Source organism: Pleurodeles waltl, chromosome 7 (assembly GCF_031143425.1).
Source record: "Pleurodeles waltl isolate 20211129_DDA chromosome 7, aPleWal1.hap1.20221129, whole genome shotgun sequence".
Classification (NCBI taxonomy): domain Eukaryota; kingdom Metazoa; phylum Chordata; class Amphibia; order Caudata; family Salamandridae; genus Pleurodeles; species Pleurodeles waltl.
The window spans coordinates 109,613,819-109,638,740 of NC_090446.1; the positions used below are offsets into that span (position 1 = coordinate 109,613,819).

At 44.6% G+C, this 24,922-nt stretch overlaps 1 protein-coding gene across 1 annotated transcript in view; it reads left to right on the plus strand.

Moving 5' to 3' along the window:
- The window catches only part of COL20A1 (collagen type XX alpha 1 chain), a 371,828-nt gene that overhangs the window by 142,653 nt on the left and 204,253 nt on the right, over positions 1-24,922 (plus strand). The window contains exons 12-15 of the mRNA XM_069243200.1: positions 4,456-4,585; positions 12,762-12,907; positions 18,523-18,646; positions 22,592-22,734. Coding sequence (XP_069099301.1) covers positions 4,456-4,585; positions 12,762-12,907; positions 18,523-18,646; positions 22,592-22,734 — 543 coding nt within the window. The remainder of the gene's footprint in view (positions 1-4,455; positions 4,586-12,761; positions 12,908-18,522; positions 18,647-22,591; positions 22,735-24,922) is intronic.

Sequence of the window (24,922 nt, forward strand, 5' to 3'; positions counted from 1 at the left end):
ACTTGACTTTTTTATTGCTGCCTAAAAGCTACAGTTGAAACACGTCAGTTGAAGTATGTGCATTGGTTTGAAGACGCAAGCTGAAACTGCAAGACAACTGGTGGTGAATATATATATATATATATATATATATATATATCACTTTTATATGTAGGTCCGGTTTTCCTGTGGGCCGATCGCAGCCCCCAGGGAAACCACACACGCTTTGACAAAAGTGATCTATATATATCTATCTATAGATATATATATATATATATATATATATATATATATATATATATATATATATATATATATATATATATATTTATATATATATATATATATATATTTTTTAGTAGCTGTATGGTTTCCTTGGGGGCCATAGGGGCCCAGGGAAACCATACAACTACTAAAAAAAAGTATTGCCCCCACAGGGGGTCGCCCTGCTCACGGGTGACCCCCTGTCAATTTCTTTAAAATAAAAAAAATGTACACACCTACCTTTTTCATTTTCGTTTGCCGAGGGGTCCGACCCCCCCCCCGAGTGAAATCCCGGGTGTCTAATGTCTAGTGCGCTGTGATTGAGTGCCAGGAAACCGGTTCAGGAAGGCCTCGTTTGAAAGGGGATAGTCTCCCCTTTCAAACAAGACCTTCCCGAATGTCGGGAAGGCCGTTTGGGGCTGTTTCCCCTATCAGAGCAGGAAGCGGCCGCAAGGTTGCTTCCTGCTCCAATGAAGAAAACAAAACAGTGATGTCAGCGCGCCTCGCGGCATGCTGACATCACAAAGGGGAGGCTGGAGACATGGAAGATCGTCGTGACCCACACCAGAGAGGTAGTGTGGGCCTTGGCCAGTGGCCGACACCCACACTTAAGAGGTTAAGAAGCATTTCTATGGTCAATGGCAAATGTTTGCCGATTTTGCTGAGTGTTACTATGCACAATGGAATTGCGCATCAAAGAGCACAGACTGACTTCTCTCAAGTATATCCTTATTAGTTTAATATAAGCATATGTGATCTACGTTGTCAGAAAATTCACGATTTTCACATATAAGTGCAAAGACTGAAAGGTATCCTTGCTGTTTGATTGTGAAGTGCTCTGTGCTTAGGTCAGAAGTGCTGAACGAAATCTATGCTATTTGAGGATGAAGAGCATGAAAGTTGCCTTGATGAATTATGTGTATGGGGTTTGAGTTACCATCTTATCTTACAGGCCAAATGGCTACATGGACGGTTGTGTAGTAGTAGATTTTTTATTAAGTTGGGTTCTGTGTTCATATTTGGATTAGTCCTTGTCATCTTTTGCATTATTGTGGATTATTGAACATTATTATCCTGTAAGGGGTAGTGTATGCTGTGCCTGGCCTATTGTGTCATTCTTTGTGTTATCTAATTCAAGGAGATAACCTCCCAATTGTTAAGAGGGAGGGGGGGTCATGGAACACATAGCAAAACAAAATGAAACACTATCCATTTTTGGACTTTACACCCACACTTATACTACTCAATGCCACTCAGTTGTACGCTACTCCACTCTACATCACTCCACTGTATGCCATTCTGCACCTCTCAACTCTGTGTCACTCCACATTAGAACACTGTACTCTATGCCACTCTACTCTACCACATTCCACTTCCACTTTAGTCAATGTCACAATATTCTACTCTATGCCACCCTACACCACTCCACTCAACTCTATGCCACCCTGCACTATGTGACTCTAACCTATGCCACTCTACTATATGCCAACCCACTTCACTCTATGCCACTCTAGTCCACTCTGCACCACCCACTCCATTCTACACCACTCCACTCTAAGTAATTGTACACCATTTCACACCACTTTATGCTCTATGTGGTATGCCACTCCACACCACTCCACTTCTCTCTACACCACACAATGCAACTCTACGGATCTCTATGCCACTCTACTCTAAGCCACTCTACACCACTCTACTCTTCACCACACTACTCTATTTCACTTTATTCTATGCCACTCCATTTCACCCTGCTGCACAAAAGTCAGTCTGTTCCACTCTACTCTTTGCCAGTCTACCCTGTTGCAGTCTGCTCCATGCCACTCCACAACCCTTCATGCCATGCTACACCACTGTACTCTATGCCACTCTACTTTATTCTGCTCTAGGCCAATCTACTCTATGCCACTACACTCTACACAACTCCACTCTATGCTACTCCACTCTACTCTGTGCCACTCCACCCCACCCCACTCTACACCACTCCTCCCCACTCTACTGTATGCCACTCTGCTCTGCACCACTCTACTCTGCACCACTGTACACCACTCCTCTCTGTGCCACACTACTCCACTGCACTCCACTCTGTGCCACTGTACTCTACTGTATGCCACTCCTATCCACTCTATGCCAATCCGCTCTATGCCACTCTACTTTATGCCTCTATATTCTACACTCAACTCCATGGAATTCTACTCTATGCTACTCTACACCACTCCATCCCACTCAGTGCTACTCTACGCCACTCCACTCTGCTCCATGCCACTCTATGCTGCTTGACTCCACTCTCCTCCGTGCTTGTTTGCTCTGAGTCATGCTACTAACTTTTAAACATGCTGAACAGCAGCCACACTGCTGTACAACATGGCTAAAATACATTGGCAAAGCCAATAGCTCTCATGTAGATGAGACCTGTAGGCTTTGGTCATGCTTGTTTAAGATGAGATATCAGTTGTGGAATGAAGGGTGTTGTGTGAGAAGGAGTGTGTCTGGGCTTGCATATGGATTTTAGGATGAGGCGTGGTCTGGTGAAAAAGATGTCAAAGGGGGTGTGAGAGTGAAAGATGGTATTTCGACAAGGGGTGGCTTGTATGGGAAGATGTGCATTGTGTCATAAATTAGGAGGCCATTTTTGGGGTGATGTGTTTTGAATGTGCGAATGGTAGAAGGATGATTTGTTGAAGAGGCTGCGATTTCGAAAGTACCTGAAATTTCATTTTTGGTGCATGATCTGTTAAAATGGGCATAGTTTGAGTGTGAGTGATTGTGATTTGAAGGAAGAGGTGTAACTTAGAGAATAATGTGTGATTTGAGATTGACGAGTGATTTAGTGGGAAATATTTTGGAATATGGAAGTTGTAATTTGTTGAAGTATTTGCAGGATTGTTATGGATGCCTGCTTAGTGAAAAAATATGTGATTTTTCAATAAAATATGATTTAAAAAGTGAAGTATTGTTTTTGTAAGGACTATGGGTTGCAGAGAGAATAGCTGTCTGTAAGAAGAAGGGTGACTTGTTGATAGTGGTTTATTTTGAGTAGAGGTGGGTGATATTTTCTGCTTTGCCGGTGGAGTTGGGGAGTTTTGGCAACTCTGTGTTATGCTTGTAAAGCATAGTTCTAGCCAAATTCTGACAACAGCCACGTGGCAGAGTTATTTCTCACACACTGCTCACCAACAGTAAGTTGGTGAGCATGAGTGAGATTTGGTATCCCTTAGCGCGATTTTTGGTCGCTAGGAGGGTATCCAGTGATATTTCCCCTTTGCGGGCGGCCACGGAAGGTTGCTGCCATTTGCAGTCAGAAGGCTGCTGCTCAGTTAGAAAATCTACTGAAGCAGTAGGAAAAGAGGCTGCACCCTCTGGCGTGGTGCTGTGGTCACTGATTTTTCAGCAAGGAACAAGCTTGTGGTGCTAAATTACATCATGAGCAGCACAACATGCCCATTTCCACCCATTCATGGAATCTCACAGAGTTTTTGTTGTAACTCTGGGGAATTCCATAAAGTTAAACTCCACTAGTTCTGGCAATGCCTAATTTTAAGTTGATTTGTCCAAACAATTTAGTCTGGGGAAAGAGCTATTGTTTGTGAAATGGGGTGGAATGAGTATTGTATGGAAAAGGGGAAGTTGTTTATGCAAGGGAGGTGAATGTGTTGTGTGTGCAAAATGATCACTGATAAATGATAACTTTTTGAAAGGTGGTTTGTGGAACTAGGCATAGTTTGTGAAATGAGATGTAATTTGTTGAAGTGACAGTCGTTTTTAGAATGTATAGTAGTTTTTCAATGGAGGTTTATGCTGTGAGGTGTGTTTTACAGTTTTTTTATTGAAGAAGTTGTAGTTTGCGGAAGGAAGTGTCATTCGTGGAAGAAGGCGTAGTTTGTTAACAGAGGTGTTTGGTGAAACATGAGTGATATAACGAGGAGGATCAATTTCTTCAAGGAGGTGTGGTTTGTGGAAGCATGGAACTATTTGTGATTGATGTTTTTAATATGTTAACATATGAAGTGGTTTGTGTAAGGGTGTGTGCCTTGGAAGGATGTGTGGTTTGTGGAAGAAGATCATTTGTGGAAGAATATGTCTATTTTGTGTGAAGAGAAAGCGTGTCTGAGCTTATTATGTTGTCCCTTTGATTTTGTGGTATGGAGTGTGTTTTGTAGGGCCTTCTATGGTACAATATCCTCATTAGTGACCATGCTTTTTACTTTTCCTCAGGTAGTACTTGATGGGACCTCAACTTCAACTTCTCTCCTGAACCTCACATCACACACAGAGTACCTGGTTTCAGTGTTCCCTGTTTACTTGAACACTGTAGGTGATGGACTCCGTGGCATCATATCCACTTGTAAGTATTGAATTGTTGAAATATTGGCCTTGTGTCCCTTGTACTCCATGATGGTTGGTGTCCTTATCAGTGGAAAATGGGAAATGTGCACAGGCTGATGGAATGGCTACCCTTTCAAAACTGTCTTCTGTGCCATGCAGAGTAAGGAAATTTCCATCTTCCTCATACCAGTGGTTAACACTATATGGAATCTCTCAAAATGGTGCCCCCTCACCCTCCAGTGTGGCATGTCAGTATAGTTCTCACTAGACTCATGTGGCCCCCTTTTAAACCCCTCCACTCTTGCCTTCTTTAGTCCCTCTCTAGGAAAGTGGCTTTTCTAGTTGAAATTACCTCTCTAGAATGCATTGGCAAATTGCAAGAAATCACATACCTAATACAGTACAATATTTTGTATTAGTCTACAGTCTTGCATCTTCAAACTGCATGCTGAATCAATAATATTCTGTACATTTCTGAAATCTGGCATGAAAATCTGACCTTTTATCAAAACCTCTGATTGTCACATCTCCTTTTTTCTGTCTTTCAAATATCCCTCACCTTCACTTCCATCCTCTGCATTCTCCTCCTCTTTCTGCATACATCCTACTCTGACACATGCATGTTTGCCTTATTCTCTGTTATTGTAATTCTGCAAATTGCCCACAACTCATTCATAAGATTACAATCTCTCCTCCTTCCTAAGAAAGTCATGCCTATGCAACGCAACTAACTTACCCCTATCATATGCTTTCAACTAACCCTTTTTTTAAAATTAGTCCTCCATGAAGAACCTGGAAGTACTACATAGAAAGGTTTACTTGAGTGCACAAGACTAATCTCAATAACTATTAGTGACAAATAAGACTGGAATAATCACTAACCTTTGCCCCTAGATCAGTGTGCTGCCAGGCGTAAAGAGCTTCAATGCTTTGTCAGTTGTAGTAAATGCTGTACAAATGCAAATCCAATTACAGTTCTCACTAGCACATATGTGGCTGCTTACAGATTGCTGAATTTTAAATTTGTCTTTAAGTGGATGCAGCATTAATCAAAAACATGCATTTTTATTAAAGATGTGTGGAGGTGCCCAAACTCTGATTTCAACGTAAAAGTAAATTAGGGTTGTCTAAGCAATGAGGCAAGTCATTGAACTGTGCGTTTGAATGATTGCCTGCAGATACACACACTCAGATCATACATGCATGGATGACACAAAAAGACATGCATCTCTGGACATAACGCCATGGGTCTCATTTTGAAAGTTACACATTTATTTGTTAAACTCCTGATTTCTAGCATCCATTAATTCAGGAGACGTTGTCTATGAGATACTCCTGCCTGTATATTATATTTGATGGGACAGATTTAATGGTTCATGTGCTTCAGTGTTTAGGTGTGGATGGACTCAGTGAACCATTAGTCATTCCAACCTATTTATTATACCTACCATCTAGCACAGACCCAGTGATTTTTGCCTACAGGATACGCTAAAGTGGCAATAGACAAATCTGTGTGTTGGGTATACTCATGTTGCAGTTTCTTGTGTTTGATGGCTCTGTGTTTGATGATTTTCAGTCTGTGTTGAATGTTGTATTTTTATATAGTCTGTGTTTTTAATCACTGTGCTTGTTGTGTATGTGTTTCAATAAGCACCTGGCATTGTTCAGCATGTGCATCTGAGCACATTTTTTAAGTCCTCTGATATGAACAGGAGTCAGTGACTAAAGATGATGTTCAATCAGCAACCCAACTGAAACCATAGGAGACCCATTTTTGTAAACCTTTTACTCCCCTGACGATTTAAATAAATGATTACCACCAGTTATCAAAAAAAAAGTCCATTGCCTTGCCCTCAATCAGTGGCTAAAACTGTCAGACAGCCTTAAACACCACTGTCACCTTCCACCAGTTGGCCGATCTAAGTCTCTTCAGACAATAGCACTGACCATAAACGGAACTGGTGCCCTTGGAGGCTCCCCCCTCCCACAAAACTTGCTTCTTTGGCTATCACCACAGGGAGAGGAGAAAGTATTGGCATCCCGCCACATATAAGTTACACAACACATTTAAGCAAAGGAGCAGAGCTACAAGAAGCCCATAATCATGTAGGTTTGATGCAAGGTCCCAAAATGTGACAGAAGAGGACATGTATGAAGATAAGCTAGGGCACCAATTATATAAATATATATTACCGCCATATGTCGTTGGCCCTTGAGCGAAGTTCACACAGGTGCCGTCCTCAGGTAGCATAGGTCAAAAATAAGTCTGCAATCTTTTACCCCTGGCTACTGGAAATAACACAAAACCAAGATATGAACTGAATTGGGATCAGAATAATAGTCTGTCCTCACCAGCACTTATGTGGACGTTTGGTAGATTGTGCCTCCATACATGGATCACCTGACAGCACTAAACCTCCACTGGTTCCTGTTTCACTACAGAAGCTACCATTAAACCAAGTTTGGAAGTAGTCAGGCTAGCAGCTTTGTAAAAAACTCCTAGAACAAATCTAGAGCCCAACTGTAGAATGCTGAACTGGAAATGCTAATCCTGAACAGTGTGAAGCTACTGACACATGCACATGTAGGAAAACATCCCTCAAGTCTAAGGTCACCATACAGTTCCCAGAAGCCTCAGGAAGTCTGGTATTTGGAGTTTATCTTGAAAAGCAAGCGATGTACCCACTGATCCACAGACTTGAGATCTGTTAAGAAGCACATCACTCCATCATCTCTGAGATGAGGTACATAACTCAATTCCTCATCCAACACCTCATCCTGTATTCCTTAACACATTTAGGCAGAGAGTCAGTTGTAATAGCTTTTTGTCCAGGTTTGACTTGCAAAGAATGATTCAATGCCAACCTGTGCCCGTGAATTGATGGGTCGTGGATCCTGCTTCATCCAGAGTCCAGAGGAAGAGACCTCAATCTAGTAATAAGAGTAAATCTCTCAGATAATCCAGGAATTTTAAGTAGATGTCTTCTATGACTGGAAACACCATTGGATCTAGCTGTTTTTTGGACACTAGAGGCAAGACCCAATATACTCTGGAACCCTGATTGTAAACAGAAGACGCAGGATGCACATAAGGCTGCTTTCTAAATCCCAGAACTCCTTTTCTCCTTTCACTACTTCCAAGAGGCTCCTGATGACAGAGGGAAACTTTCTGGAAGAGGGATTAGTCTTGACTGGAAAAGGAGAAGGGCTGAGGCTGTTATTTCCTAAAGGGTTAAGAATGCCTGCATTCCTTGACAATTCAATGCACGCCATCCTCTAATTATGTTGCAAAAAAAGGAGTTTCCCTGAAGGACAAACAAAGAGCCATAGCCTTTTGAGGTGCGTTAGTGTACCATTCTTAAGATGGAGATTCCAGAAAGCTGTGTTGGGAACACCCTGAGTGAAAGCCTCCTCAGTATTCATCAGAGGCCACAACAGATCTAAATTCCACTTTTCTCTTCATGTCCTCTAGAAGTGCAGAACTTTCAATGTTCTCTTTGACAGCTTGAAAAAAGTAATTGAATATGAGAGTAGTGCGGAGTATTATATACACCATGAGCTTCTGACATCACAGTGAGATGAGTCCCAGACTAGATTTTATGGAGGACATATTTCTCTTTTCTGTCAGTATGGTATTTTCTCATTCATCTTCCACCATGAGCATAGACTGTTGAAAATGCTGCAACAAGGAGGCAAAAGTATGAGTAGATCAGGAGGTTGAAAGCCCAGATTTTGCTGGATCTTATTAAAACAGCTTTTACAGCATCCTTCCTGACAAACTTTCATGCCAGTCTGAAGTACCCACCACACTGCTGTGTGCCCACGATTTATTGGTGCTCAGTCATCAGATCCTTGCCTCAGAGGGAGTATCAGTGAGTCCCCCATTCCCATATGTTCATTGTGTCAGCAGGGAGGATACAGTCATTGAGACGAGGAGGAAGACAGCTCTAGTTGACAGAGCTTGCTCAGGCCCTTGACCAAGGGCGTTACTAAACAAGTGCAACACCAAAGTGTATCTATCTACAGACGGTCCACTTTATGGAATACATGTCACCAGGCTTCAAAATCTTTGAGACACTATCTGCCGAATCAGAACTTCATGCATGCATGGCAGAAATAGTGGAGGGCCAAGCTCATGAAGTTCTACTCCGTGGAATTCTGAGGAGTTATCTAAAAACTCAGTGAAATTCCACAGAGTTCTGTATGTAGTAGAATGCCACCTGGTCAACCCGGTCAGTACTTTAAGTACACATATCACCCCAAGTGCCCCTCACTCCCCCAAACCAACCTCAGTGGCTCCCACCTGGAAGGTCCCTCTCCTACTACCCTATCTCGGGCCTGCACCACCGCCCAGGCCGCTACTAGAGGGGTGAGTGTGATTTGCAACTCTTGGTTGTTGAGAAGGGGGGCCACCAGCAGGCGGTGGTGGCCAGGGATGCCCTCAGAATGACCACCTAGTCCTCTGCAGGGCCGAAATGTTCAGTTGTGCACCATCGCTCCATGGGAGCGGGGCTGAGATATCTCTAGTTTCTTGAACATCGCTCAGTAGGGCTGCAGCTGTCCATCTATGCTGCAGCCTTCAAATCTGGGATAGGCAGAGGAAGAGAAAAAAAGAAAAAGCATAACAAAGGGAGAAGGCAGAAAGCTGCAAGAGTGCACTGAAGAGGTAGGGAGTGACTGTAAATTAATTAAAGAGGCCCCAGATGTTATTAGGATTACGCTGCCTCAGTATTGTGTGCTCACACATTTAAATGCAGCAGCCACGTGTTTCAAAGGAGAGCTTTGGTCACTGGCTCGTTTATATTTACAAATTAAGCACTGGGTTCTGCCCTGCAAGGCCCGCCAGTGACTGGAACTATAGTACTTACAGTTCTGCATTGCCGAACAGCTGTCAGGAGGCTAAGCCAAGCTGCATAATGGTCTGGGTGAGGCACTGGTTAACCGTCTCTGATGATGCAGTCATCTCTTGAGGTTATATACACCAGGTTGTGCACCTGCAAGTGCCCCCTCATAGTCGTTCTGTGCTCCGTACCAGTCAAATGCACATCCTCCTCAGACCCATGCAGATCATATTCCTGAACCACAATCGCCATAAGGAAATTGCAGATGGAGATGAACAACCTCATAGCAGGATGAGAGAACTACAGCAGAAGAGGCACACATTCAAGATCCTATTTCTGGAAAATGGATACTTCTAATGCGTTAATCAAGTTAGCAAATTCTCTTGATATAGCTCCGATGGAGCATCACTTAATGTCCAAGGCCCGGGTCGGGGGGCTCCAAACAGTGATACCAGACTCCAGAAAACCTGTCCTGCAGGAGACTTGAAAAAAGCAGTGCATACATGGAAAGCCAACCTCTTTCTTTTACACAGCAGGTGAGTGGATTGTGCAATCACAGCATAAATATTCTGGAAATTCTGAGATAATGGTGCAGCAAGCTCATAGTGCTATCATTGGCATGTGGAATGGACACACAAAGGCAATGAGTGTCACCCACGAGGTTACCAAACACGAGGAAACACCAGTCACACTCCTCAGGAGAGTGTTCCCCTGCCGTCCAGCTATCTTAGCAGTTTGTATTTGTGTGTTCAGGGCCATCCACAGTCAGTTTTGAAGGCCAAGGTCAACTTTGGCTACATATGTTCACTTCTTGAGAGAATTCTCTAGTTCTGAGATCCCAGGAATGACAGTTTGGAGAGTGTATGTCTGTCCATTTCCTGGCACCAGGACCTCATTCATGCCTTTCCTTTGATCTCCCTCATCCTGTACTTAGCCTGGACTTGAAGAGATTAAATCACATTCATTCCAGTGGTCCCACAATGGCACTGATCCCAGTTTCCCCCTGCTACAGGTTTTCTGCAAGGGGCTACCTGTGCACTTAGCTCTGGGCATTCAGCATGCCTCACTGTCCTTTCACTCTTAAATCCCTCTCCCACCCACTGGGCCAAAAGTAGCGCTTGGCCTAGGAGCTTTCTCCTGTGACGTGTATTCCAGTCGGTTCTTCCATTCTAGTGCACTTGACGTTCCGCAAATCTGGCAGTTAATGGCATAGCAGGGGTACCATGACCTCTACCACAAAAAAAGGAAAGTGGACCAATGTTCTCTGGTTCGATTGTGAAAAGACACAGCTATAAACTGGGGTTGTGGCGGGCCACTCAAACCCATGGACTGTAGAGACACTGCACCTCCTATGCTTGCTATGCTCCTGTAATGGGCTCATTGGGCTCCAGTTTAAGCCTTCCAGGAGCCTTGAGGGAATCTGTGATCAGGCGACCACCTGGCTTCTCTGATGTTGAAGAGTTTTTCTCTGTCTCAATCACTGGTGAGCCCCTTTAGCTCCGTTTTGGAATCTACCCTTGGTCCTTTATGACCGTTAGGGCATCATTTTGAACCTATTTCCTCAGTAGATCATGAATGATTATTAGATGAAGGTGAAACCACAGCTTTGATCCTTTAGACGTTTCCCGGCCTTCTACATCTTCAGTCATTATATTTTTGTAAATTGTCATATGCCAGAAGGAATCTGTATTATGACTCTGGCCTGAGCCCTCTACTTTCTTATGAGTTAGTTCCAGATCTTCTCCCTACCTATGTCTCCCTCAAAGTGGATTGCCCCTGGGCGCCTTCCTCTCACTGACCATGAGCAGGGTGTGGGTTCCACCTCATGGCTGTCTCCCCAGCTCACAGGGCTTCCGGTTGTATGCCTGGGCTGATGATTCTCTTATTTTTCCCCACATTACACCAGGCTGTGGGCCCTATGGTGGCTTGTTTTAGGAAATGCTCGCTGTCCATTCCGAGTTGATAAGATTAAGCTTGCTTAAATGATTCTGAATTCAGCAGTGCATCTAAGCCTCACAAATGTGGCCGCGTCTCTGAGGCACACTGCACCCATCATTGGCACGCATTCACTGACATTATGATTTAGGGGCTTATTTCCAAACCCCTTGTGCCGCTGTAGTGTCACTTTTTTTGTGACGCTGTGGCGGCGCAAGCAGTCCCTCTCATTGCTGGGTTCCCGTCAGATTATCCATGCTACTCCTGCAATGCACCACTTTGGGGCCAACAGATGCACCAGAATTTCTGGTGCATCTTGGAATCGCATGTCATGGAGCGCTGTATCATAAATACAGCTCTACCATTGCATCGTTAAGTGGTCTGGGGTTGGCGCTAGAAAAATCGTGCATCAATGCCAATGCACCAGTAAATGAGGCCTTTAAGGTATTGTTCCTCTAACATCCAGAAATGGGACCTTCCTTTATGGAGGGCATTTTGAGGTCCTATGGAGCTGACTATTCATTGTGATTTCCCTTTAGATATCCTCTTTCTCTTGCATGCATTAAAACACAATACTTCAGGGATTAAGTATTCTTGTTCTTGGTGATGCTACTGTGGAATGTCTTCGCAATAAGTATTAATTTTTTGCACAATTATTACGGTTTTGCAATGACCTCCAAGGTCTATCTATTGGCTTGATTTTCTTTCAGTTGTAGATTTCCATCTAAGTGGTTACACTATCCACACCATAGCACAAAGAAGACTTTGGGAGCGCATGCCATCTATAAGTTCATACTCGTATCCGTGGGTGTTGCTGATTGTGTTAGTTAAGTCTCCGGGTTTGTTTTTTTCTGTTGAGGCTATTTGTCAGTGTGTGTGCTTGAGTCTGTATTTGATTCTCTGTGTTTATTGAATCTGTTTGTTGAGTGTCTGCATGTGTATGCTAAGCGTTTGCTGAACATTTGTTTGCTTCTTTGTTGCGTCTTTGTGGCTACTTATTGAGTAAACAGTTGTTTAGTGTCTGTTGTGTCTATTTGATTATTCTCTTTTCAATGAGTCTGTTTTTTTTATATAGGTCTATTGTGTTTTCTTCACTTTGTGTCTTAATTCTTTTGTTTTTGAGCTTCTGGCAAAAGCCACTTCAGTCTGTTTTTTATTCAGTACTGAGTTTATCGAGCCTGTATTTGTTGGGCTTCTTGTTTTTGTTGACTCGGCATATGCCGAGTTTCAATTAGTTGTCAGGTTTCTGTTTTTCAGTCTGTTTGAAGGTGCGTGTTGTCATCTCATGTCTTGAACAGGTTTCATTTCTATGTTCCTCGGTCCCAATGATGGAGTCTGTTCCTGAGACAGGATCGTTTTTCTTACAGACTTGCAAGATACTCATATTTTGTTTGAATTTCTTGCTCCATGTGTCTGTAGTGGCCTTCCCCCCGCCTCGTGGTCTCAAAGTATACGATGTCACCCATCGCTCTCTGCGGGTGGGATGGCAGCCCGACGAAGGCGCGTCCCAGTACCTGGTTCTGTGCACGCCCACCTCAGATGGAGTAGAGGAGGACCCCAAAGAGGTAGGTGGTGAACACCTGTGACCGCAGTGTGACTGTAGGTAGCGCGTGCATTGATGTGTCTATAATGTGTCTATAATACCGTCCAAGGATGGCTTGTACCCAGCATCTGACTGGACTGGTGAACATGAGGTGCACATCTACGAGGTAGCAAAACCCAGGCAAGGAGAAAGGGAACAGAAATAGGAGAAATGCACCTTTCCCCCTTCGGGGTTCAAGTCAACACCAGTTTATGAAGACCCCAAATGAAACTCGTGCGGAATGCTAATGTAATGTGCTCAGACTCACACTATGGCAAGTGTGGAAGCTAAGATTAGAACTTCGGTCCCTTGGCTTTCAATCCGACAACCAAGATATCTCCTCTCTAATAAATACTTTAGCCTTAGCAGATATGAACAAGTTATGTGTGAAAGGGCAGGGAATGTTTTAATAGGGACGTTCGACCGGTGCTTAATTTGTAAATAAAAAGGTGCCGGTGCCCAAAGCCATTCTCTTAAACACGCGGCTGCTGCAATGAAATGTGTGAATAGGAAATACTGAGGCATCCTAATCCTGAAGCCATCTCGGGCCTCTTCAATCCATTTACAACCACTCCCTGCCCCTTCAGTTCACTCTTGCAGCTTTTGTAACGCTTTTTCGTTTTTCCCTTCCTCCGTCTTTCCCATATCTGTCTTTTGCTCGCAGCAAATGCTTGAGGCAGAAGAATAAACCCCGGCCCTCAAGAATAAGGTCCGGTGATCTGCACCAGAAACAACAAGCACAAATTAAGCACTGCGTTTGACTGTGAAATGTTGGTGGAACGTGACCAGAGCAGGCCACAGGAGTCATAGGACGACCCTTAGGGGGTCGAGATGCCTACTGCACCCCAAAACACTAGTCCTAGATTTCTTTAATTGACTAAAGTGGTGGCCGCTCGAGAATGGGAGAGTTGAAATAGTTAGCAGTGCTGGCTTTAGGTAGTGCTACAGGTGCCATAGCACAGGGCGCTGAGGTGTAAGGGGCACCATGAGAATGACAGGCTTAGAAGAGATATGGGCCGCCTGCTTGGAGTCTTTGAGTCTGCGGCATTTTTCAGGCGATAATAACAGCCGCATGCTAACTCTGGGGATGAATGCGCTGATGGAGAGATATGTGATATGTCTGGTGATAATTGTGACTCATGCTAATGTAGCGTAGAGGGCTAATGATCCTGCTGTAAAGCACAACGTGTCACAGATTTGTATTTTTGTACATAGCTCATTTGGTTACTGCTTTTGTCATGTAGATCATTATGTTGCTTGCACTTAATAAGTCACCATCCTTCTAATATTGAACAGTGATCTATGGACTGGCGTCAACGTCTTCCATGCAAACTGTAAGGCATAGGTTTAGAATCGTTGTTCTTTTTACTCAACCTTTCACCATTCTAAGGTTGCTAAAAAGAGATTCCATTGAGTAATAATATATTTTATTAGTACAGATAACACCAACCACTCTGTCACGTTTTATTTCCTGAATTTGTGGGGAAGATTTATGAGGACTTTGCATCAGATCTGCATTATAAAAGTGGCACAAACCGGGTACCAAGGAACTGATTGAGTTTGGCAGACGGGTTACTCCATCACAAACGTGACTGAAATCCTGTCTGCTGCAATAAGATATCCATAAGACATAACGGAATTGTAATGAGGCGGATGGATCATCAGTCACATTTGTGACGCGGTAACCCCATCCACCAAACTCTAAATCAGGCCCAAAGAGTTGTTCTGGGATTTACTTCCAGCACAAATCCTGAATTGTGTTGGAAAGTAACCCTAAGGTAATGTGAAGTAGCATTGTGCTTTACTTTGCACTACTTGTTTCATGCGGACATACTATGTGTGCTACATGGAGTTGGCCATGCCACCACGCTTGAGGTTTGTTACTGATCCCTATCTATAAAGTGGCAAAGTGTTAAACTTTCTCAAAGCCTAGTATTTTGTACTAGAATAGTACCCTTCGAGTACAAAACCATATGGTATCCTTCTAGTACAAACCTATACTTGACATCACTTTCACATCCTTTCAGTATGATGCAAGGGTGTGTACACTGGCGCAAGCCAACCTTAGGTAGGCCAGCACTAGGAGAAACAGCAACATCACTATACCTTAGTAGAAATGATGCATCTGTGCTCTCTCCTTTTCACACAACATAGCACAACAACTTTGGTTACTGTGCTCTGTCGCATGGAAACTTTGTTCCTCCAGATGAAACACTCAACATATGATTCCCCCCCAGTATGGCTAACGTGTCTACTAGACCTTGTGGCCCTCATTGTCTTATGTAAATTGCTATACATTGACTTACACATTCATTCATTGTTTCTGTTTAATATGTGTGTATGATGTAAAGAGTTCTGACACCCTACGCTGATATAAGTCGCACTTTAAAACTAATTAAATAAATGTGAGAGAGGGACTAAGGAGATATAAGGCGCACCAGTTGAGTTTGGTATGAAGGAATCCATGAAGAAAGAAGTCATGGGACCTTGGAGGGGCACTACAAAGATTGCCACCCTGGACGCCATCAGTGGTATAGCCGGTCCTGAGGACACCCTCTTACCTGACATTGATGTTCACATGGGAGAGCTGCCATACTGCAATTTAAAAACAAGGGTCAGAATCCCTTGTAACAGAAAAGCTCAGGGTGCCCATTGTCCATAAGTCGGAAAACTATTAATTCTGACTTTAGAGTGCACATCTCATAAATGAGCAGGAGGTGGCGGTGTTTACTCTTTTATCATAAAAACATTCCGAACCAACTTTAACTCGAAGAAACCTAAAGTTATGAAATCTCTGTGCTTGTGTATCTGGGCAGCAGGAAATGGATCTAAAGCAGTGGATAACGCAAAATGATGCCCCGATGCCCCTTCAGAATGTGATGAGGGGACGCTAAGTCTCCCATATCTCACAGATATTTATTGGACATGGGTTCAGTGGCAGCCTCCCTGAAGCATACATGCCAACATTTCAGAGCAGGAAATTGGAGATTTTGAAAAAAACATTTGGGGGAATGTATTTTCCTTATTGACTTATAATGAAGCAGAGGCAAAATAAGACGGGAGACAACTAAAATAAAGCCATTTTTTCATAAAAAATAGGAAATTTCCCACCTGAAGTAGGTCTGTTGGCATGTATGCTGAAGGATTGTGGGCCACCTTAGAGCCCCCCACCCCATGTTGCAGGGGCCTGCGTTACACCCCTGGTCTAAAGGGGTGCCTAACCACGAGTAAGTAGCTCATTTAACCTTGTTTTTGATAGTGTATTGCTTTTGAAATGAAATGGTAAAAGAAAATCCTTGAGTACTAGCAGAGGATGTGCAGGTAGGGCCAGAGCTTCTGACTTTGGATCTAGGGAACCAGGTTCGAGTTGGCTCAACATCCTGTGATTCTGGGTATCTCCCCATGCAGAAAAAAATGAATGTGACATTGTGTAATATAACTGGAGCAGATGTAGAGCTTTAATAACTTCTGCAAAGTCCTGGCTCCATAAAACTGCAGGGAATAAAAATAAGAAAGAGAAATTAGATGACTTACAGCCACTGTTAACAGTTTAGCCTATTCAACGATGTGTTCAAGGGATAAACTTTGAGTCACATTAAGCGGTATGCCCTGATAGGATACTAAATGCCATCCCCCATGCCTGGTTCTAGCCTTTCCTACCTGACCCCATCCCCCCCCACCAAATCCATACCTGCAGTCCCCTCATTTAGCCCCTCCTCAAAACATAAAGCACATGGGCGTGTATAATTTTAGTGTGTTGTTGCCAGTGGGTGCCCCCAGCATCCTGCCTTCCCTGGCCTGGATCCAGAGTATCTACAGGGAGTATACAGCCCTTTGTGTGTGCGCACCAAACGTGCTTTCACAGTAGACAGTGTCATTTGGTAGATGATAGGGATGATGGATGGGGAGAGGCTCCAGTTTCTGTTGTTCGGGCAGAGTAATTTAATAGGCAGACGCTGGCCTTATCACTGACTCAGGAAGGCAGGTGCCACACAGTTGCTGGGATCTGCCACTTAATCATGCCCATGATTAAGGAACTCTTGCTTACAGTTAGTCCAGCAGTTACAGTAAGACTATACCTGAAGAGAAGCCTGGAAATAACATTTGAATGAGAATCAGCCAGTCACAGCTCGCGGGAGCTACAGGGCGAGGGGTGGCGTGCGGGGGGTGGGGAGATTAATAAAATAAAATGTATATTTTTTAAACTTACCCTCACTGCCGGGCCGTCGATCCTCTTCGTCTCAGCAGCAGGCAGGCACAGGCCAATCCTGACGCTGCTCAAGACAGCGTTAGGATTGTCTGGGAAGCCGGGCAACACATTGCCGGGCTGGAGAGAGCACAGTGCGCATGTGTGTTTGGCCGGTCCGAGATGGCTGGCCAAACATACATGCGCACTGAGGAGAGTGCACAGTGCACTCCCCTCAGTGCTCGTCATCCCCAATGCCCCGCTCCTTTAATAAGAAAGGATAATAAACCCAGTTTATTATCCTTTCATTGTTAAAGGATTGGTAGCGGTTGCTGCTTGGGGTGGGGCGACCGCTACTCGAAACAACCGAAACACATCCACATTCCATGTCTGGAAAATATATACAAAAGTGGGATTCAAGCCAATCTCTTTGTTTCATTTCCAAGTTATTTGTGACCAAGGAAGGGAGAGCGCCACAGAATACTCAATGGGCTGCTGGGGAAACAGGGCTGTTGCCTGCCTGACAGTCAGTGAAGGGACATCACAAGAAATCTGCTGTTTCTGCTGGAGGAGCTGAGAGTCAGCGTTGAAGACTAAAAGCCTGCCTGCCTATTGAGAGAGGGAAGGCGTTTGCCTGGCTCTGTACGAGGGTTAACTATTAATGATGAAGAACACCTAGGAGAGAAGACATATGTGACCATTGTTGTGACAAGGTTGCCCCAGTCTTTCTTAACAGCAGTGCTGTCTTAAGAAGCATTTAAGACTTTAAGAATTTTGGGAACCCGGGCTTTGAATACTTTAGGGGCCCTTGTTTAGAACAGCCTTGTATTTAAAATGCCAAAGCCCCATGATGCCAAACAAAATTAAATAATACATTAAAGGTTGAGTTGGAGAAATAGATATGGGAATAAGAGGAATTTAACTTTCCCAGGGGGTCTCTTGGAAGGCGAGGGCCCTGGGCAATTGCCCATTTTGCTCATGCCTTTAAACATCTCTGCTGAGCAAATCATAAATGTGCTCTACCAAGACTGTGGGCATCTTTGAGGCAAGCAGGGGTGGTGGCACGTTATGTATGTCAGTGAGATTGACCATAGGATGGTGTTTTTAAAGAGAGTGACCTGGTGTTCAGATCACATTCAGTTATTGAGTCCCACCTCTCTTGCTGTGGGGACACAAGGAGAGATGTTATAATTCTGGAGGTGGTTGAGACTCATGGTCTTCAGGCAGAGCCCAGCTCCGTCAGCTTTCACATGGTGAACCTCTTCACAAATACTATTAATAGCTTGTATCTAAAACTGCCTAGAATCAATGAATCCACAATGAACACCATATTAGTACCACAATTGTGCCTCTGTCACTCTGACTGAAGGCCATGCTCATGCCATGTTTCCATGTCCTCTTATTCCCCTCAGGTCAAGGTGACAGACACAGAGGTGCAGTTTGATGACCTGGCCCCAAGCACTGACTACTCACTCACTGTGTATGCACTGTATGGTGAAGAAGCCAGTGACCCCGCAACTGCCCAGGAAACTACTTGTGAGTACCCACAGCCCATGTTTGATGTTCAAGTGTCATTACAAGTTCCATATCTTACCTTCATCTATTGCTGTGGAGTCTAAGCTCCCATAACCACTGTATGACCGGCTCCTTCAGAGCTTGGTGTTGCTCCCCATTAGTGCTTCGCCATGCTCCTTGACAATTCTAGGCGCTATCGGTAAAACAAGGTAGCTGGGCCTTGCATTAACCTATGTATCTCATGTGAACTTTAGTTGCATTCTTCCTCTGTGCAATGTCTCTTGTGCTCTATTCAGTGCTTGATTTGTGCTTGTTGTTTCGGGCGGAGCACCAGCACTTATTTTTGGGGGACGGCACTTATTTTTCTGCCTCAAGCATACTGCAAGCAAAAGACACATGTGAAAGATGGAGGAAGAGAAAAACAAAAAAGAGCCACAGAGGGAGAAAGCAGAAAGATGCTAGAGTGAACTGAAGGGGCAGGGAGTGGCTTTAAATGGATTGAAGAGGCCTGAGATGTCTTCAAGATTACGGTGCCTCTGTATCCAGTGCTCGCCCACATGTAATTGCAGCAGTTGCATGTTTAGCAGGAGGGCTTTGGGCCTTATTTACAAATTAAGCACTGGCTCTATGATTTCTGTGTTCATCCCGAGTTGTGAAACGCCTCTATTCTCCATATTAATTTTGATAGATTGTTTATGATTGTCACATTAATATGCTGCACATACTAGAGGCCACCCACTCACTCCTCTCTGATGCTACAATTCTGCACCCTTTCAATGGGTCACAGACTCACTCCTCCAAGGTGGACTGTTCTGCATTCTCTCCTGGGGCCTGGTGTACTATTCCCATTTCCAAGCTAATGATGCAGTTTGCACACTGTCTGGTTTGCGCATGGGAATGCAAAGTATGATGTGACCTATGTAATTATACGTTCACAGAGGGTTATGGGGTCGAAAAATGACCTGCTAAATAAATACTAATTAGGCAGTTTGCGGTCTCCTGTGACTGATTGCAAATGCAGGGTTAGAGGACTTCAAGAGGCAGCTGACCTGCATACAAGCATTTGCATTACCGAATGGGAAAACATTTTTTTTATTCATCCTATGTTTATTGACGGCTTCGGTGCTACTTTTTTAAAAATTTCAGGTTTGAGAAGTTGGGAGGGCATCAGAGATAGCAGGTGTGTTCCACTGCCTGCTCCCCTCATAGGCACCTGGCAGGCTTCTCAAAGGGTGAAGATGGTGACAGCTTCCCCTTTGTGCAACCTTTTGTGGTGTCCCCAAGGGACACCTTCCCCTTTGTGATTGTAAAAAATAAATGTGCATTTGAGAGGAGTCAGTGGTGCACAGGACCACTACCTCTTCTTAAACAAACAAAAAAGAAGGGAAAAACTTTTCTTTTTAGAAGAGGTTCCAATTTCTCTAAGGGAAATGGGCTGCATTTAAAAAAAGAAGTCTGTTTTATTAAAAGGTAATCATCACTGACTCCAGCAGGCCACCATCCCTATGATGGCTGTGATTCTTAGTGGGTTGCAAATTGCGACCCACCTCATTAATAGTCATGAGGTAGATCGATTTGCGACCCACTAGGAATCACTATTTTAAAAATAAAACTGTCACACATTAGGAATTGTGATGTGCAAATTGTGATTCGGTAAGAATCACAATATGAAAATCTGAATTCCTTATACTTTTATTGATACATCAGGCCTTAAGTTCTTAAACCACTGACCTTTGCTACTTTATTTGCATGTTCTACAGATAGCTTGCTTTTTTGCATGCTTTGGCTTGGAAGCTGCCTTTAAGCTAGTAGCCCACACCAACACTAGTGTTTCAATTGCCTGTCCTCTGTCGTTCATAGCTCCCTGCTCACTGGTGCTTTCTGCGCACTTTGGGCCTGATTCACAAAGGTAAACGGACACTTTTGTGTAATTTTACACGTGCTCCAGTCAGGGCTAGCCGTTAACGTGGGCGAGCTGGGCCCAGGGTGCCAATATTTTGAGGGACGCATTGAGCTGTGTGCATTAAGGTTATGCCAACAGCAGCACCCTTCTCATCTTGTTCCAGCCTTTTTGTGTCCCTACCTGTTCATTTCAGCCTGATTTGTGAGTTGAAAGTGTTTTTAGTCCTTCATTGTCATAACGCAGGGGATGTTTTTAACAGCCCTGTAGCTGCAAAGTTTCCCAGATCCATGCGTGATGTGCTGCTCCAGTCCAGGTTTTTTTCTTTGAGTTCTGGGATTTGTAGAACTGTTTTGTAGTGGAATAAATAAAACTACAAGTCCCATAATTCAAGGAAAAAAACCTTGAGTGGAGCAGCACATCATGCCTGGACCTGGAACGCTTAGCAGGAATGCACCTCTTTAGTCCCCTTCCTCTCCCTCCCTTCACCATCTGACCCTGCTGACAACCATTAACAAAACCTGTTTAAGACAGCTAAGCTATCAGTGATTTAGTTGAGTTGGGAGAGGTCCGGGGAAGTTTGTGTTCAGGGGACCAGTCGCTGTTCATCCAAGTACTGAGCAGTGAACACAAAACGGACCCCCGGGCTGCCATATTTAATTCACTACCATCAGTAAGGTTACCAAATTTCTCTCAGCCCACGGCTCCATCTTATCAAGTGCCAGCTCTGGCTCCAGTAACAATACTACTCTTTGGAAATTCACAAACTACAAGTGTAATTTTACTACTAGTAAAATTACCAGTAGTAAAATTGTACTTGTAGTGTGTGAATACTACAACAGAAGTAAAATTAGATAAATGTACACTTTGTGTAAGTTTACATTTGCTGTGGTAACTTTACTACTGTTTTGGTATTCACAAACTACGAGTGTTATTTTATTGATAATACTTTTACTAGTACTAACATTACAGTTGTAAAATTACTGGTGGTAAAATTGCACTTGTAGTTTGTGAATGCCAAAAGGTAGTAACGTTACTACAGCAAGTGTAAACTTACACAAAAGTGAAGGTTTACCTTAGGGAATCATGCCTTACATCTTTAATTCCCTATCTCAGTCCTTTTCTGGACATTTTTCATAAGTCACTATGGGCCTTATTACAACCCTGGCGGTCCAAGACCGCCAGGGCTGATTTGACGGAAGCACCGCCAACAGGCTGGCAGTGCTTCCTGGTGTATTACGACCGCGGCTGTATCGCCGCGGTCGCACCGCTGGGGCCGGCGGTTGTAATCCGCCCAGGGGATTACGAGTCCCCGACCGCCAGCCTTTTTCTGGCGGTATGAACCGCCAGGAAAAGGCTGGCGGTACAGGGAGTCGTGGGGCCCCTGGGGGCCCCTGCACTGCCCATGCCACTGGCATCGGCAGTGCAGGGGCCCCCTGACAGGGCCCCATGCGGCTTTTCACTGTCTGCTGTGCAGACAGTGAAAAGCGCGACGGGTGCAACTGCACCCGTCGCACGGCTGCAACACCGCCGGCTCCATTTGGAGCCAGCTCCCATGTTGCGGCCCACATCCCCGCCGGCCCAGCAGGGATGTCCAAATGGGCACCGCAGGAGTGCGGCTGCATTGGCGGCCACCCAGCGGTTACAGCCAATGTTGTAATGAGGCCCTATGTCACTTCTTTCTTTCTGTGCTGGAGTTCACACATATTCTCTCGCCCTATTACCAAATATCTTTTCTCTGTTGATTTGTATGCTCTCAATTGGTCACTAACCCTCCAAATTACTTTCAGTTGCATTGAACCATTTATGCATGAATCTAGCTCACTCCTCTCTGGTTATTTAATTGCACACTCCCTGCAGGTCACTAACTCACTTTTCTGTGGTCCTTGTATTGAGTACTTTCTTCTTAGGACACTAGTTCACTCCTCTGTGTTTCTTTGAATGTTCTTGATAGGTCAACTAACTCAGTTCCCTTGCTGGTTAGAAAGCTATTTATAGTGCACACTCTCCTGTGAAGATGTGATTGCACATTTTCTGTGATTCACTGACTCACTCCTCTGTTGCAGTAACTTTGGAGCCCCCAAGGAACCTGCGCTTTTCAGAGATTACTCACAGCAAAGCCCAGGTGAACTGGGACAGCCCCTACCGGGATGGAATAGTGCACAGTGTGACCTACGTCTCGACAGCAGGGAGCGACACTGCTGGAGAGGTAAGAGACACTTAAAGTGAGGGTTGCATGAGAAGCTGAAGCTGAAGCTGAAGGGATGAGAGACACCGCATGAGAGAGCAGAATCTGGTACCTACAATGATGAGAGCGAGAGACTCCACCAGAGAAGAAGTAAGGGTTACCCACAAAAAAACAAGTGAAAAGAGCAATATAAAGGAAGAAGAGAGAGAAAGAAACAGAGAGAGGTATAGACATAAAGGGTGAGGCTGTAAGTAAGAGATAGTGCGGGAAAGCCATGGGAATTGTGAGCCCTAAACGAGAGTGAAAGACAGAAACCCCATCAGAGGACAGTGAGAAACATTTAGAGGGCGAATGAGAGAACTCATACAAATGTGTGTGAGACACTCACAGAAAACTGGGAGACATATATATATTGAGGGGACATAGAGTGGTGGAACTATGGAGGGGAGGAGAGTCAGTCACAGGTAGTAGTGAAAACATCTGATTAAACAGGAATGAGAGACACCGACTGAGGAGAGCTCCCAACATTCATAGAGTTGGGGACGAGACACCCAAAGAAGGGTACCTGCAGTGGGGTAAATGAAAATGATGGGTCCCCCAGCAGAATGGGATGATGGGCCCCTAAGCCTCCTTCATCTTACAAATATTTGTCCTAACGATGCATAGAGGGGCCCTGGTGGGTTGGGGTTCCCCTGAGCCACAGTGGCTCTTGGGCCTGCGTACCTGCCTGGGGTACCTGCAGAACAAAGTGAAAGACAACAAAATGGAGGGACTGAGAGTATTCGTAGACGGAAGTAAAAGACAATCCACACAGTGAGTCTTCAGAAGAACTCACGGAGAAGGGAGTGATAGATAGACAGAACCTGGACGATGAGAGCCCGCCATAGAAATGTATTTTGGTGAAACTCAGAGAGAATTGTGGGGCACTCGTGTAGGTGAGAATATATCTAATGTTCAAAAAGAACATTTTCCCATTCCTAAATAGTGAATAATACTGATTCTCTATTTTAAAATCACAAAATGTTGTGTACTATGAGTTATGCTATATGTATTTGTACATAGCACAACTCACCCGGAAAGTATCCTGCTTGCTGGAGCAGGAGCTCTATGGCCAGCCCAGGGTCAGGACTAGGTGATGAGCCAAGACTTCAGTTTCTTGTGGAATTCAAGAACTGAAGAGGAGGCTCTGATCTGCAGGCTCAGGTCGTTCCAGGCTTTAGGTGAGAGGTAAATGAAGGAACGGCTGCCGGATCTGGTTCTGAGTTATGTGAGAGGTGTTTGCAAGTAGGAATCCAAGTGAGTGGAGGTGTCTGGTAGGTTTAAGGAAGTTTGTGTGGTTGTTGAGGTACGTGAGACCAGTGTTGTGTAAGGCTTTGTATATGTGTGCATAATGAGTTTGAAGAGTGCAGAGTTTGTGAATTGGGAGCCAATGGAGCTTTTTGCGGTGCAGGGTGATGTGAGTGTAGGGTGGGAGGTTGAGCAGGGGCGGTTCCTCCATTAGGGCGGAGGCGGGATGCCCTCCACCAGCAGCGTCAGCTGCAAAACTTTTACAAGAAAACGATAATAAACTGTGTTTATTATCGTTTTTTTGTAAAGGGGCGGGGCCACGGAGGTGACAAGCAGTGAGGGGGAGTGCACAGCACACCCCCTTCAGAGCACATGTGTCTTTCGTCAGCAGTCTCGGGCCGGCCAAACACACACATGCAGTAGGCTTTCTCCAGCCCAGCAACACAGTTGCCAGGCTGGAGAGAGCATGCACAGGCTCCCAGTCTGGCCGGGAGCAGCCTGGCTGGGCACTCCCAGCCAAACCTGATGCTGATCTGAGCAGCATCATGGTTGGCCGCAGGGCAGGCTGGGAGCCTGTGCCTGCAGCGACAAAGTGGAGGAGCGGAGCAGTGCGGCGGCGTTCGGGTAAGTGTTTTATTTTTTATTTAAATAATTTAATGTTTATTCCCCTCTCTTCCCCTCTATGTGCTGCCCTGCCCCGTCCACTGAGGTTGAGGGTCACACGGAGTGCTGTGTTTTGTGTGGTCTGGAGTCTTCTGGTCAGTTGAGCTTTGATTCCAGCATAGAGTGTGTTGCCGTAAACCAGCTTGCTGGTGATGAGGGCTTGGGTGACTGTTCTGCAAATGTTGGTTATGAACCATTTGAAGATCTTGAGCATCTTGAATGTGTGGCATCAGGAGGGGGAGACTGCATTCACTTGGCC